The 16,997-nt window shown below is 35.4% G+C and overlaps 1 protein-coding gene across 3 annotated transcripts in view; it reads right to left on the reverse strand.

The window, feature by feature from the left end:
* Positions 1-433: 433 nt before the first annotated feature.
* Positions 434-16,997, reverse strand: part of LOC149071222 (DNA-directed RNA polymerase I subunit RPA2-like) — a 52,726-nt gene continuing 36,162 nt past the window's right edge. Inside the window, exons 19-26 of one of the 3 annotated variants that reach the window (XM_089248150.1) lie at positions 10,941-11,120; positions 9,797-10,035; positions 9,353-9,494; positions 8,392-8,548; positions 8,155-8,280; positions 7,820-7,947; positions 2,275-2,439; positions 434-1,174 (exon numbers count right to left, since the gene is read on the reverse strand). In XM_089248150.1, coding sequence (XP_089104276.1) covers positions 902-1,174; positions 2,275-2,439; positions 7,820-7,947; positions 8,155-8,280; positions 8,392-8,548; positions 9,353-9,494; positions 9,797-10,035; positions 10,941-11,120 — 1,410 coding nt within the window. In that variant the 3' untranslated portion in view covers positions 434-901. Of the gene's footprint in view, positions 1,175-2,274; positions 2,440-4,438; positions 4,531-7,819; positions 7,948-8,154; positions 8,281-8,391; positions 8,549-9,352; positions 9,495-9,796; positions 10,036-10,940; positions 11,121-16,997 lie in introns of those variants that run through there. The other 2 variants (XM_089248151.1, XR_016194687.1) reach the window with 2 other exon arrangements.

Genomic DNA, 16,997 nt, shown 5'->3' on the forward strand with positions numbered 1-16,997 from the left:
CATAAATTGACTAGATAATAGTTATCATACAAGAATTAAGATAAGGTTCCGAAAATTGAGCGATGCAGCGTGAAATAAACAAGATGAATATCGAAATTGGGGTAGTCTGAAAGAGTTCAATAGCCTACATTTTCATGCAGATGAAGACAAATTTACCAAAAATATTTTGGGTGATTACTGAAAAAAGAAAACATTATTACAACTTGATTTCATCATAAAAATCTTGCTATATATGCATACACCCTTGGGCGTTCAAAGTGGTTGGTGTGAGTGCTGAACTTGAGCTTTATTATAGAGATTTAATTTTTTGAATTGATATTCTAGGTGTGCTTGACATCATGCTACAATATTCTGTTGAAAATGGGATATCAGACACCACTGCATAAGTTTCATATAAATATCAAAGAGATCAGGACTTTCACAATAAACTTCCGATAACAATTAATTTTTATTTCAACTGAATTTTGTCTTAACACAGTATAATCTTTGCATGCAGGGTCTGTTTCTCTCGCCTAGGCAAACCAAGCATGTTCCACAGGATCTACAAATTTCCATTGCCCCAAAATTGGCTGCCATCTGCATTATAAGCACAAAGGCCCTTTTTCCTTTCCCCACTCCATTGCCTCAAAGAAGCTATACATAAGGGGCCGAAAAATTCAGATTTTTCTACGGCCCAAACTTGTGAGGAAACAGGCCCTGATTGTATGACAGTCATTTTCCTGTGTCCAAAGTTTTTTATACATGGAGTAATTAACAAAATGAGAGCATTCAGGTGGAATTCTTATTACATAGAGCCTCTACTTTGCTTTCATGAGCTCACAAATACGTGCTCAAAATCATAAGGAAAACTGAGGGTTCAGAGAATTTAACAAAAATGTGACACGAGTTTGAAATGCATTTTTTACTTTTTATTATTGGATGTTAATACCCAGTACAAAGGATCAGTGAGCACCTTACTGCTTACGTGCATTTTGATTCTCAAGTTTATAGCAGTTAATTCTGAATGTAAAACTAAAAAAGAGTGTGGCACTTTGATGAGAACAGTTCTTGGGTTTTCACATATTTTACAGACTCTCAATTCCTTGTATTGAGGTGAATTTCTTTGGGATCTCGAAATATATTTCCTCTTCATCACCGGGTACAAGATTTCCCCACACTCATTGCACATGTATGTCTGAAACAGAACATAAAATATGTATATATACTGCACAATATAGTATATCTATAATGTATATAGCAGTGCTTCCTAGACTGGAAGACTGTTAAATAAACAACTTTATTATCTCCCAATGAGAGTAGTGATGGTGACTCATGGCATGATAGACTTTAATGTCAGACAATACATAGGCTGTCTACGATTAAAGTTGGCATGTTTTGAGCTGTCTACAACCATAACTACCCATCAGAAAGGTACAGTGGATTCTTGATAATCTTAGGTGGATGGGGACCGAGGCCCAACCTCGGATTTTTGAAAAACTTGAATTATCTGATAAACAATAAAAAATGCTTTAAATGTTGAGTTTTACTTTAAAAAAAATAAAGAGAGAGAGACAACCAAAAGCAGTACTAGCATACTTATAACTGTATTTGCAACATTTTTAATTTTTTCACCTTATAGTCCTTATAGCTCCAAACTTAGTTAACAGAGAAACAAACTTTCCTTTACTTGTATTTTTTGAAGTCATTTTTCATCATCTCACGGTGATTACATACAGATGATTTTATGGCTAATTAGAACCTATAGCCTATTCAGAACAGGTTTTCATTTATGTCTCTCATCAAGAGATTTGCTAACCCATAGATATCAAGACTTTTATAGTTGCTACATGAGACTTTTGTAGTGCAATTATTGGCATATTATTTCTTAGCATCATCTCTCTTTTTCTCAAATTATACCATTAGTTTGGGAAAAATCTTGGTTATATTAATAATAACCTGTTGCTGGAAACCATTTTTTTTCCATGTGAAATAAAAAAAGGGGGTTTAAAAAGAAAATTTTAATTTTTTTTGTCAATATAAAATAAAACTGCTCTTTTGCGAGCACCAGCAAGACAAAAATTTTTGTCGTAAAAGAGGATGACAGTTAATGAGGGGTTTGAAATGCATATTTTGATTATACAAGGGGAAATTATTATTTGGTTGTAAAAGAGGGGTGTCGCATTTGAGGGGTGTCCATTAAGAGGAGTTTTGCTGTATTAATGACTTTTCATATATTGAAGAAAAAATCTTGAGAGTATCGTTAGAAAATTGAGTATCAAATCTTATCAGCCTTACATATTCTTCATCAGAACATGCCATAAAGCGATCTTGCAACAAAAATGATGCGCCGTGTGCAATCAGAGCATCCCGTTCCATTTCTCCAAATCGTATGGCTCCATCTTTGGATGCTGATTTGATTGGCTGATACATCAAAGAACTCATCTTCCCTTCCGATCTCATCTAGAGAACAATAACAGAAATTTATTTATTTATTTATTCAGTATTGTTTGGCCAAGGCCTATACAAGAGGATGCGGAAATTATGTATGGTGAAAATGACGGTTGATGGTACATGAAAATTCAGAAATCGTAGTACAATCTACCATATTTGATAGTAGGTTGTTCCAGTTGATAATAGTTCTTGGGAAGAAACTAAATTTGTGACAATTTGAAGAGGCAAAGATTGGCTTTAATTTTTGGGAGTGATCGAATCTAACTGAGAAATGTGAGGGTTTGATTAAAATATTAGAAGTGTCGATATTAAAAAAACCCTGGAGGATTTTGAAAAGAAAAGTTAAGTTTTAAATTGAATAACTGCCCACTTTATCACTGCTAATCACTCCACAAGTGAGCCAAGTAAAATAATAAAGATATGGCAACTAGAAATAATAATTAGACGTTCCATAAGGTAAGCCATATGGCAAGGCAAAAACAGGAACTAAAAACCTAAAAAAGTGAGTGAAATTAAACTACACAAGCCTCTAATACTGCTACAGTAGACTCTCGATAATCCAGCGCCATGCGCTAGTCCAGCCTGTCCAGTAATCCAGCATTTTTAGGTTGGTTTTCTTCAAGCATAGAAGGAGGAAAATGTGTCACTGCTTGTCTTTGCGCAGACGTTTATATTGTTCAAATGGGCTTTTTCAATTAACTTCCAGTAATCTGGGGATTTCAGTAACCCAACACACCTTGTTTTGATATGTGCTGGATTAGAGAGAGCCTACTGTACCACCAAATCACACACACACCTTAAAATTTCTATAAGGAATTTTTAATGAATTGGTGTGCTAGAAAGTGTCATATGAGCATGGATGTGTTCATAACATATTTTTCTGAGCATTTCCATTAATTGACGAAAACTTCTGAAGAAGGAAAAATTCAAAATCTTGACTTTCCAAATGTTCTTTTGAGTGTTTTTTTTTTTCCTTTAACAGAATTTTTCCCTGATGTTCATCAAATACTTGCATATTTCTCAGACTTTTGGCAAATATTTTACATTTTCCTTGCCATTCCAGGTCGCTAGGAACAAGGGGTGGCTCGAGCTCACCTCCTGCCCGGTCGCAGAACCTCATATGCCATCCCTAATGATGATTCTGGTGGCAGAGGCCGTCTTAAGAGCATTATGGGCTCTCGGGACAAGTGATTTATCTGAGGCCCTACCTGGTGAATTGTTGAAAATATCAACCGGTTTTCATTTTTGCAAGACCCCTAGGCCGTGCCGGGTGGGCCCACGCATTAAGACATCACTTTGGGGGGGGGGGAAGGGGGAATGGTATGAGGTGTGTATGATGTCCACTAAATCAGAACTGGAAACTAGCAGATTGCATGAATTTTTATGTTTTGTATGCTACATTTCACAAGTATGCCTGCTCTCTGAGCAATTTTTTTTCAAAGTGACACAATTCAGTTTTCTGGCGCGAAGTTTGAAAGCAACAGAAAAGGGAAGGAAAACATCAGTGCTTCTGTAGCAGTAGGTGGCATTTTGCTAGATTTTGAGAGGATAGTGGATTTGATTCCATCACGAGACCGTGTAGAATTTTCCAGGTTCTATTAATCATATTGTATCCAGTTCTTGTGACCTTTCTATGAATAGCGGAGAGTGACATCACACATTTTTTTACGTCTAATGTCTCTTGGTAAAATTATTTATTCCATATGCACTGAATGAACAGAAAATGTCTTCCAGATTCTACAACACTCAATAATCACCAATAATAAATAATTATTTATATATTATGACTATAAATTATTTTTCTCACATAATTGATAAATTATTCATATAATTTAATTGTTCGTAGCCTATCAAATCCATAGTATTTTTCAGAGAATTGTGACTCTTGAAAAATCCAGTCCTTCCTTTCGCAACAATATTTTTTTCTTAAAAAAATTAATATTCTACCAAATTCTTAAATATTCGTTTGGGGGGGGGGGGAAAGGAAGAAAAACCATAAATGACTTACTGCTCTTTTCATCACTGGAGCGGATTCTATGGCAATGCAATACAGCATTTCTCAGAATTTTATAAGTATGGAAATCTGCAATTAAGCTAATGCTTCAGGGGAAAAAAGCAGAAAGAGTGTAAAAATAATCGATTGGTAAATTAATTTTAAAGTGAGCACAGTTCATAGAAGCTCATAAGCGCAGTCAAACCCTGATATATTTCTCCACTTTTGGTTCCAACCCTGATTATCATTAGAACATTTCAGTAAACAAATCTTCCACAAGGCGATTATAATGTTAAAAAAAACTTTTTGTTAGTGGCAAGTCATTTATCCTCCTCGGTCCCTGCATCACCAGTGGGAGACATTAAACAGCACTTTGAAAAATGTTCACCTAGCAAATGAAATACTCACAGAGACCTCAAAAGTTCAAGATGTTTTAGAAATTTGGTAGTAACTCATTCATACTCATCTGTTAGCAGAAACTAATTTTAGGCAGTAGCACAGTTAAAAATAAATGTAAAAAAAAAAATGTATGAGAATCTTGCGTGACAAAAGTGAAACATAAGTCAGACAACTACTAGTAGAAACAACTAAACCATTTGATTTGCAAAAAAACATATGAAATTTTCATTTTTCATTGTCATAGACTTATTAAACCTTGTTTCTGATCAATTATAATTAGTTTTATTCATTTCGAACCCCCACTGAAGCTGGTGTTGGTTGTGTACATAGTGTAAAATAAAAAGACCTTCAGTATCTAATCGTCCTATAAATGCTCCTTCCTATAAATTTTGAAGCTGTTAGGTTTAGTCTTCAATCTGTATTTGCCTTTTTTTATAGTCCTTGGTATTTTATCAAACTTATTTGCAAATTCTACACCGTTTCTGGAGCAAATAAAACAATTTTCCATAGAAACCTATGAGAAATTGCGTTTCAGCTAACGAACGTGATTCCAGAATGAATTAGCTTTGTTAGCAAAGATATCACTGTCAATGGAAACTCAAATCTGATGAAAGAATAGATAAATCTGATATTATTACTTTCAATCAGTCAAACTTTTCATTACTTCTAAAGATATTTCTTAAATTAATTTCAAATTTTCATTAATTGTCATTTTTGTTTTGACCATTAATTTTTTGTGTGGGTATACAATATTTTGCCTATTGTGCTCGGGATGATAAATAGAACCTTCACACCAACCAAACTTTCTTTTCCGTCATACCGTACATGATTCAAGCTCCATAGACAAGCAACACCACTGCCAACTCAAAGTAATTCCATTTGCAAAACTGGTTTTGAGAAAAAAAAGGAAAGCACTTCTTTGTTTCACTTTTTATATCACAGATTTGAAAATTCACTGCTGCCCTCACTAAAGAAGTTTCACTTCAAAAATGTGAAATTCAAAGGTTCTTTCAGGACTGAGGAGGTTATAATGCCAGCCATGCCAGTCTATTACATCTTCGTTTGACTGCACATAGAAGCAGAAGCATGATACTAGACAGTTAGCAACAAGTCAAACACAAAAAATGATAATGTAAACATAAGCATTAGCAGAAAACACTAGATTGAAATTAACAGAGCAGTTTAAAAAAAATCGCTCAAGGAAGTTACTTCCCCCTCCCCCAAAAAAAATTGAGCAAAAACAGAAGAGAATTACTAATATACTGTATATATATATAGAATACTCTGTCAGACAAGACATGACCCAGGCTCTGTCCCTTCTGGGATATAAGCCTTTTACCCGTGTGGGTTGGTTATATAAAATCCGACACGACTACACTCTCAGGGGCAATAAGCTAAAATCATATAAGTGACAGAGCCTGGTAGTGCTTGGTCTGTTCTGTATATATAGAATCATATGATTTTCCTCACAATTAGTTCAACCTACCCCACACTGTCCTCCTGTAAAAGAAATTTCTAGTTACAATCCTCAAATTATGCTATCCATTTAATACAATATTAGTTTTTGTATTCATTTCATTTGAATACATAGAATCCAAAAGTGCATGCCCGATGAAGCTATACTAAAGCTGCTCATTATCAAAGCGACACACAAAGGTTACCATAGCAGAGAACACAATAAAAATGCAGACCTTATTACAGCATATTTACAGTCAAAGTGCTGGGTTCTGTGCAACCACAGATCTCCAAAATTTATGTCTAAATTACAGACCTAGATTCTTTCCGAATAAAGGCTCATAATAACTTTTCTGAATAAGCTTAGAGATAATGTGTCAAATTTAACAGATTCAGAATGATTCAAATGAATTTTATAGCAGCTAAATTTTATGTATAATATTGTAATAATATCGTTTAAACATATGTCGATATGTATATCGATATATTCCAGTCAAACAAATTTTTAAAAACATTTAAAAAATAAAAAGTCAGTCCTTCGAATAAAATTAAAACAGCATTGCCAAATCACTTTGACACAATATTATAACACACAAACTGCTATATAGTCATTCTTAAGTGGGGTGCACACCACATGTGCCTCCCTTAGGGGTGTGCAAGAGGCATGGTCGCACTGGGCCTGTGCTTTATGGGGCTCTGCACTCATGGTAAGTTATTGGAGCCTTTCACCAATTCTTAAATGATTTTTTGCATTAGTTCTGAACGTTCATCAATTCTGGAACTATATCTGTCAACAATTCTGGAATTATTTCTGTTGTCAATTTTATAATTATTTCTTTCATTAATTCTAAATTTTCATGAATTCTGGAATTTTTTCTGCTAATTCTGAACTTTCATCAATTCTGGAATTATTTCTTTCATTAATTCTAAAATTGTTATTAGTTCCAGGAAATGTTTCTCTCTTTGGTTTAAAACTATCTTCAGTGCAGAATTTTCATCAATTTTTGTGTTAATTTGCATTCAATAGCGTGTTTAAAATTTTTAGTATGATCATTTCTCAGCATTCCTGTATTTTCTGAAATAATGGATACCAATTCCTTGTCCCCGCAAAACATAGGGCAAAGAGGGTGCTAAACATTTTTGTACCCTGAAATTGTTGAGACGCACCTGACCCTGTTATTATTTTCTAATCGGGCCCTGTGTCTGGCAAGGGTGGCTCTGGTATGCCATGTCCTTGATATATTTGATGAGCTCCCTTATAATGTGGGCAGGATGACAGTTTACGAGACAAGCCATGAAAGAGCCCCTTGTGAGGATCCAATTTGTTTCAGTACATTTAACAGATTTCTCCCACTAACATTCTTGTATGACAGAAAGCTGTCTCAATGTGAACGCAACTGGCTTGTGTATGGGTAAAAAACTAAAAAATAATAAATCTTTCTGTCTCTGAGAAACCTGAGCAGATGTACTGGGGGGCAGTTTTATAGTGGTTTTTAAATCATACTTCTAGAAAAAATGTGTACATATGAAAAAACTACACACCTGAAATTTATCTTGCACCATATGCTTGAGTCTTTGATAATATACAACTCCACAAAATACATCACATTCGAGTTCTTGGCCACTCACGCCACTGTACATTTTTTCAGTGCCATAGTAATTGAAGCCAGCTATAACAGAATAAATCATGGAACATGTCAATTCATAAAAAACAAACTACAGCAGAAATATAGCATGAAGTAAAAATAAATTAATTAAAAGAGAAGTTGTACAACTTTTTACGAGTCCTAAGACTATCATTATGTCTGAATTTGGTTGCCAGAACAATATCCAACATCTTTCATCAACATTAAATAATTGCAACAAATAACAAATACCAGTTTTTAGCATTCTTCCAAAATAATCTACTGCAGAGCTATCATCAGAGAACTTGAATGCTTCTATGATCTGTTTGTGAAATTTTGATGCTGTAGCCTTCCCTGCCATCAGCTCCAGAAGCATTCCTATAGAGAGAGGAAAATTGGCATTGCAGTATAAAAAAAACTATGAGCGAAACCTGTAGAAGTGAAATAATTTTAAAAACGTTCTCTCGCTTATCATCACTTGTAACTTACCAACAGTCATTCGACTAGGAAACCCATGCGGATTGAACAAAATATCCGGTGTTAAACCACTAGCAGTGAAAGGCATGTCCTCATGTGCCATCAATAGACTGCAAACATTTTTCTGGCCATGTCTGTTGGCAAATTTATCTCCTACTTCAACAAGTCGCTGAAAAATACAGAGCATACAAAAAATATTTCTAAAAATCTGCTGAATACATAGTATTATGAAAATGATAAATGATAAATAGCACATTTCCTGTAAATTGCATCAATTTGGAGATGAACTTGGGAAATTTGTCAAAAACATTGATGTTGTACAGAAGATGGATGGTAGCTTGTGGGTGGAGAGGATAAATGAGATTTTTTTTCTGGTTTGTTCGTGATGTTTCTTTTTTGCCTATGTAAGGCCACAAGTTTCAGCCAAGAAGAGATGAGACAGAAAGAAAAATCAAGTTCTCTGGGTTAGCATGGTTTTTTCTGTGTGCTGCTTGTGAATAGTAGAAATTGTTCATTCTGTGAATGAATTTGTGACATCCTGTATTAGGATTTCCTGCCTTCGCTCATTTTGAGGACTGAAGGAGAAATAATCCACAACAATATAACCCATACATAGCTACAATCATATAAACGTATGTTGTTAGGTTTCACCAATACACACAACACTTCTTGACTGGGAGACAAAGACTGCAATTGTTCCTCCTCCCTTTTCTAAAAAAAGGGACTGGGAAGGGAATCTTTTGCTGTGTCTGTAATCAACATTTTAAAATAATTTTAATAATTACTGTCTTCTAAATTTTGGCTCTTCCCCTTGCACTTTTACTGTACACTGCTGCTTGTGGTTCGAAGAGTTTTTGCAAACTGTCATGATGGAAACTGGCATACTTCTGAAGAGGTTTCTTTTTTCTCACACACTTAATAAGAGTTTTAAGTCTTCTGTATTGCAATCAGAAAACGAACCATAATCACTTACTTCCAAACGAAACTGTATGAGAACGGCAGTCATATATTTAGGGCTCTCATGATTACCAAGAATCTTCACATCACTAACATATACCCGTTCAGTGAATTCTGATACTTCTTCATGGAAAATCTCACTTTTTGTTTCCTTATAACTGAAAACAAAAGAATAGATATCGTAAAATGTGATGACTGCATTCTTTAAATATTTGAGCAAGTTTTTTACAATATTGATATAAAGTAAATGAAATGCAATAAATCTTGCTCATTCAATAGATGAGAGAATGAAATTTTGCCAAGTACCGTTGTAAAAAAATCTGTTGATTAGATAACATGGATACAGCATACAATGGATTGAAAAAAATCTACTAAAAATTTAAAGACAAAATTTATGCTCACAGAAAGATTATAATATACCGAAAAATATTTTTTGGCATAAACTCTGCACATTCATTACCTGCAAAATATTTCTCCATAATTCACAACCTGACCAACATGGGGTAGACCATCAGAATCCAATATGTTGCCACAATAAGATCGTGATCTCTCAAATTTCAAGGCATATGCATGATCTAAACCAAGAATTTCAGCTTTTTCAATGAGATCCACATGAACATTTTTGAAAATGCTACACCTTGCTAAACCTCTTTCCAATGAGGATTTATTCAAGACAATGGCATCTTCCATATCATATCCCTATTGCAAAAAGGGAAATCACAAGAAAAAAAAGTCTTATTCAGCATTTGAATAGCAGTAATTCAAAGAAACATTTAAATTTTTTTTAAATAAACATTTCATTCTCGCTATGTTTCACTCCTCTGCTATTGAACTTATATTTCTCCCATACTTTCCTATGCAGCTGAAATCTAGGGGACCCCTACAACTCCAGGAATATAGACAAACCAAAATAAATCCGCCCGCTTTATTCACAACACCTGGTTCTCTTTTGCTTCCATTTCCAAAGTTTTAAGTTACTAGCTTTCAAAAAGCATTTTGAATCAACAGAAATTAATTATAACAACATACCATCCGAAAAGTTCTGAAACTTATTTTATTGAAGCATGAACATGGGCAGAACCTGTTTATTTTGGGCTTCCTTCGAAGTAACTACCCTATGCAATTATGCATTTTGTCATTGTTTATACAAAAATGTAAATGAGGATTGCAAGCCTTTTTTGTCACATCCTCCAGCTGCACTTCTTTGGACCCTGAGAATCGTTGCCCCCCCCCCCCTAGAGCAAATTTTTTACCCGAGGAAAAATGTCACAGGGCAAGATCAGGGGAATAAGCTTGTTGTGGAAATATTGGAGTATGATGTTTTGACAGGTAATCTCACACCAGGTGGGACCCATGAGTCCTTAAATGCCTGCATAATTCGGTAAGATGCAAGCGACCAGATCTTTGGAAAGCCAAGCTGTGGGTGCTCCATCACGATAATGCACCGGCTCACAGGTCCCTCCTGGTGTCAGATTACATGTAAAAACATCACTGTTTCTAGGAATTTCTGGCATTTTGTAAACATTTTACACATATATTTTCTCACCTTGAACAATGTAAAATTGCACAGTCAATGAGAATAATTAAATGAACCACAAACTTACTGAATATGATAATACAGCCACTACTGCATTTGTTCCATAAGGGTAATTATCATCAAGTTCTAAAGCTGAAGAATACTTGGTACTAATCAAGGATGATTGTGGGTAAGTGATCTGCCTGATAGTGGTATCGCTGTGCCAATGCAATCCATGATATAAAGTTCCAATTGATTGTTTGATAAACTAAGAAGAAAATTAAAAATATAGTAATAAATACTAAAGCAAAATACAAGTTTTTATATGACACAAATCTGAAACCGCTGCAAATGTAAGCTATCAGTAATTAAACTGATACGGCTATAAATTTATATATTGGGAATGCCTAATGAATAAATCATATGATTAATTAAATATGTTATTCATAAAAATTTCATTTCTTTTGCTTTTAAATAATATATATTGATCGGACACACCCCACTTCTTATCTGAGGAAGATGTCAAAGCATTGTAAATAATATACAGGATGTCCTGGTATTAAGGTTAAAATTTCCTAGGAAGGGTAGGGTGCACCCAGACAACTTGGAATCATATAGCAATGCTGGGTCTGAAATGTTTTCCTCGTGACATAGATGGCATTGAACCGCACCAGAGTTCTGGGTGTTTGGTGCACAGGCCTGATCATTCACCAGATCTATCATCCTTTGATTTCTTCTTAAGGGAGCCTCCAGTTTGGGGCATATCAAAGCATTGGTGTATGACACTCCTGTTCACAGTGCTGAGGAACCGATTTCATGCATTACAGGGAAATCTGGGATGCGAAATAAGCCCAAAATTTTTTCAGGAGATGTGAGACCTGCGTTACAGCTCATGGACAACATTTCATATAATTTTGATCTCTGTTAGTTTTGTTCATTTGTATTCATTATAGAAACACATATTCGCTTATGTTGTGACCTTTCACTTCTGGTGTTTTCTGTGCACGCTACAACACCTCAGAAAAAGCATTTCTAATCATAAATAGCTATGAGATTCCAAGTTGTTTAGTTGCACCCTTAGGGGAGATATATAACAGAGTAGACAAGTCTATTAATTTCTTTCATGCAGAGCACATGATTGTTGTCAGAATAGTTCCAGTGGTTGGCTGCAGTCTCTAATTTGGCTAAGTGTTGTTTTTCCCTCAACTTTTTTCAGTTCGATGGTTTAAGTGCTTTTATTGGAGGAGCTCTGCGACAACCCTCAGAGAAATTATTAATTTTTAAAATCATAATTTGAATTTAACAAGCTCAAAGTTAGGGCTTTCAAGAAATTCAGTGATTTTTAAATAAGCTATACTTAAATAAGCTTTATTTCCTCTTAATTTGACTAAATATTAATAGCTTTATAAGTTAAGACAAATATTATTGAAAAATATACAAGATTTAGAGACTTATTGGGCTAGAAAACACTAGCTTTAATGAGTTTTCTTCACAATCGCAAGCTTTAAACTTTGTATTTATTAAAAAACATGAATATTTAATAAGATAAACCTGTGAAACATTAAAAGTACTCCTTTTTGACTTGTGTTTCGGAATAGTCGTAAGCACAGCATGCATATACCATTTTAACAATGATTTTCAAATCACTTGTCCTGTTTTCACCATGGGAAATGACTGTAGAAGAAAATTTGATGAAGATTTGCACAAAAGAAGATGACAGTCATGTGACACAACATCGGTGGGGAAAAAAATATGGTTCTGCTCTCTCTACCCCTACCTCGCCTCAAAGTTTGTAACCCTGGTACTGGGATACCCTATATATGTTACAGCCATTTCACAAAACTTAAATTTTAAATTTTTTCCCAAATTTTCTCTACAAAGTGGCCAGTGTCTGAAGTCTGGCATATGTGCTATCGTGCATTTGCAGAGCGGCCAAGATCATGGATATTCTGGCAATAACATATATACACCATTAGTTTCATAAAGTAATAATATTATACATTTTTGCATGAAAAGAACAATAACAAAACATCTGCATACCCTGTTATCATATCATTATTTTTTTTTTTTCATTGCAAGCACCAAGAATTGCAAAAATTGTCAGATTTGTGTTTCTATCCCCCTTAAAATTTTAATAAGCTGTGTTTATAAGTGAAGAGTCTGAGGGCATCATGTTCTTCAAGGAATCACATGATAATCACCTCTTCAAGGAACTAGCAAACTACAGTTCAAAAAGTGCAGATCTCTGTTACTAATAGCATTGAGGATTATGTTAATAACAATGCCTCAATGTGTTGCAACAGCCATAATATACAGTGGAACTTCAGTTAACGAGCAGTTTGATTAACGAGAAATTCACATGACGAGAAATTTTTTTAAACAAGTTTTGACTCACTTAACAAGCGATGATTCACATTACGAGCAAAAAGTTTTTTGCTTTGTTTATTGAGTTTCCGGTTATCATAACTGAGGCCGATGGTTTTTCTTTTGGCCCCACACTTATTGTGGAATTGTGGGTAATATTCACCCATAAGGTGTCTCCCGTCAGTGTGCCTCACTTAAAAAATTAACACACGTGCAAGCTTGACTGTTTACTACACGAAACTAAAAATAACATCGTAATCACATGTGTGCACTCAAAGGATTTTTTTATTCTGCATCCAAGTGTAATGACTCTGCTGTTTAAGTATCTGTGATCCAACGATGGCCTCCATGATGAAGACGATTGAGAAGAAAAGCTGTAGGAAGATGATTACTCTGGAAATTAAGTGGGAAATCATCAAAAGCATGAGCAAGGTATGGGAGTCGCCGACATTGCAAGATCCTATAAGAAGTTTATATCTATGATTTGCACAATATTAAAGAAGAAATAAGAGAGCTAAATACAGCAAAAGGAATTTCAAGAGTATCAAAGCAACGGCCACATGTGCCGGAGGAAGTAGAAAAGTTGCTGCTCATGTGATCAATGAAAAGAAACTAGCTGGTGATACTGTAACTGAGAACATTTTCCGTGAGAAAGCAAAGATGCTGATATCGTGAGCAAACTACCAGGTGTGTGTCAACAGAAAACAAAGAAGGCTTTCCGGCGAGCAGGGGATGGTTTAAAAACTTTAAGAAGAGTAGTGGCATCCATAGTGTTTTGAGGTATGAAGATGCAGCTAGTGTGGATGCTAAGGCAGCTGAAGTGTTTGCTTAGGAATTTAAGAAGCTTATGGTTTCGGAGGGTTATCTTATGCAGCAAATTTTCAACTGTGATGAGACAGGGTTTTTCTGGAAAAAGATGCAGAAGAGGACCTGCATTACAGCAGAAGAGAATGCAATGCCCGATCACAAGCCCATGAAAGACAGTCCCCTCTGTTCTGTGCTAACGCAAGAGAGGATTTTAAAGTGAAACCTCTGCTCATGTACCATTCCGAGAATCCACGAGCTTTCAAGAAATGCAAGGTGCAGAAGAATCAGTTAAACGTTATGTAGAGATCAAACAGCAAGGCTTGGGTCACTCGTATCTTGTTTATTGAGTGGATCAATGAGGTCTTCAGTCCTCAAGTAAAAAAATATCTTTCAGAAAAGAATCTGCCACTCAAAGTCATGCTGGCTATGGATAATGCTGCTCATCCTCCAAGCCTTAAGGATGACTTACTGGAGGAATTCCAGTTCATTGAGATCAAGTTCCTTCCTTCCAATACCACTCCCATTACTTCAACCGATGGACCAATATTTAATTTCCAACTTCAAAAAAAAAAGCTTTACATCAAAGAACTGTTTCAGCAATGCTTCAAGGTGACTGAGGGAACAAACCTTACCCTCCAAGAGTTTTGGAAAAACATTTAAACATCATGCACTGCCTCAAAATCATCAATACAGCCTGGGATGGGGTCACCATGAGAACCATAAATTCAGTTTTGAGAAAACTTTGAGCTGATTGCGTTATTGAACACAATGAGGGGATAGCTCATAAACAAAAGCCACCAGTTGTCAAAGAGATAGTGTCCTTGGGACTGGAGATGAATGAGAAGGCCATTCAAGAACTATTGGAGGAACATGGCCAGGAGTTAACCACGGACGAGTTGATGGATCTCTACTGCATGCAACAGAAAAAGCCTATGGATAGGATCTTGTCTGAGGAAGAGAAAAATGAGGAGGAGTCCCTCACTTCAAATGAGACTAGAGAGATGTGTAGGAATTGGGAATCTGTGAGAAATTTTTTTAGAAAAGAACCACCCAAAAAAAAAAGATGTGGAAATGCGAGCAATGAATCTGGCCAATGACAATGCAGGGGTGCAAGTGCCCCTCATCCATTTCGGAGCAGCAAATTTCATTTTTGGAGCAGAAATTTTGAAAATGGAGCAGAACTAAACACGAACTATATCTGCAATATAAGGAGTAATTTTTCTGTGAAATGTGAAAAGTTTTGCCAAAAATGGTTGAAACAAATAATTCTAAATAAATTCCATTCACAAATTAAAAGCCATTTAAATTTTTTCTGAATTATCTTATCTGTCATTAATAAAACGTGTATTACTGAAATGACGAATACAAATTATTACTCTTTTCAAATTAAGCGACATGCATACTGAAAACCTAGGCAGCAAGAATTTCTGCTGCTTGAACACCAAAATCTTATTCCTCCTGATATAGCAAAAAAAGTGTGTGCAGAATATAATAAGAGTTTCCGTGAAAAAAAAAAAAATTGGCTTCTCACAGAATTTAAAGGGATTATTAAATTTAAAAGCAAAATGCAAAAAATGAGAAAAATATAAATACCTTATTTACTTAAAGAATTTCTCAACCTAATAGCATGTTAATAGATTACAAATCACGATTCGCTTTCAGAAGTACAGCATCTCAATGAATATTTTTTTCCAATTTTTTATGCCCTTGAACATAAGATTTTGTATGTCTTATTCCATTAAACATTAAAGCATTGCATGGACAGATTTTTCAATGTTCGAACAGACTTTTATTTATTTGTTAACAATGAACTCTTTTTCACTGTCTGTGTTACCATGTGCTGAAGATAAAAAAGTCTTCACCAAAACTGGCAAAATTTTGAACTTTGGGCAGCTTTCAAAGTTACAAAGTTTGAATATGTCTGCCCAATATCTATCTATCTATTCTCTGAACTGATTTCACTTCTTGTAATTGTTTGGATTGTAGTACAACCCATTCATCACACATAATCAATAGTTCTGTTGGTGATACAATGTTAAACAACATCCCAGCAATACGTGAGGGAGTAATGTACCATCCCAGCAATGCACGAGAGGGAGTGCGAAAAACAAGAAAGGGTGCAAATATTTCATTCTCTCCAACAACATGTTTTGGAAAAGTAGGACATTAATATATATTAGGTATCTCACAGAAGTTATGTAAAATGAGCATGCCCTAGTACAAACTCCTTCCTCTGACTGTTGTTAAGAGCATGCCCCTCCCCCACCAATGCAGTGGCGGACCGTGCGGCCATATTGGGCGCCGCTCAAGGAGGGGTGCCAAATGGAGTTGAAAGGGTGAAAAAGGTTTGTCGACCAAAAAAAACGTGGTCAGTAGCGCCAAAAAAAAAAAGGTTCTGCATGGGTAGAGATTTTTTTCGCTCAAGCCGGCCCCGTTCGCCAAATCCGGATTTTCGCGATGTGAAATTGTTACGATCGGCAACCGCCGACGATAACCACATGACCGCATAGTGGCTAGATGACAAAACTATGAATATTTTAGATGGAGTTTTTACAGATTCAAATTTTTTCCCAACGATCTCCGAAAAATTTCGGTAATTTAAACGAGTAAACCAATCCTCTTTTCGATGCATGCCGTCTTAGAACGCAGGTTGGCAGCCGCGAAATTACCGTTATTTTCAGTATATAGCAGGAGAAAAAATGGTCTCCGAAATCGGAAAATTCGGCATATTTATTCAGGGACTTTGATAGCCCGCCAGTTATACCAATAACAGTACAGGACTTTATACTTCAAGGTAGTATAACTACTTTCCAAGGTCACGAGATAACGCGATTGTGGTAGATGGTGGGAAGTGAAAATAAAATTGAAGTTTCTTCCCCCCCCCCCCCGTATCTTTTTCCGTGTCTCGGAAAGAACGTGTCCCTGAACATCATTTTCATGCGAATTTTTGCTTAATTAAGGGTATTTGACGTAC

The sequence above is a fragment of the Pholcus phalangioides genome, unplaced genomic scaffold (assembly GCF_987345545.1).
Source record: "Pholcus phalangioides strain wild (caught in Gottingen) unplaced genomic scaffold, Ppha-v1.0 ptg000019l_1, whole genome shotgun sequence".
In the NCBI taxonomy this organism is placed as follows: Eukaryota; Metazoa; Arthropoda; class Arachnida; order Araneae; family Pholcidae; genus Pholcus; species Pholcus phalangioides.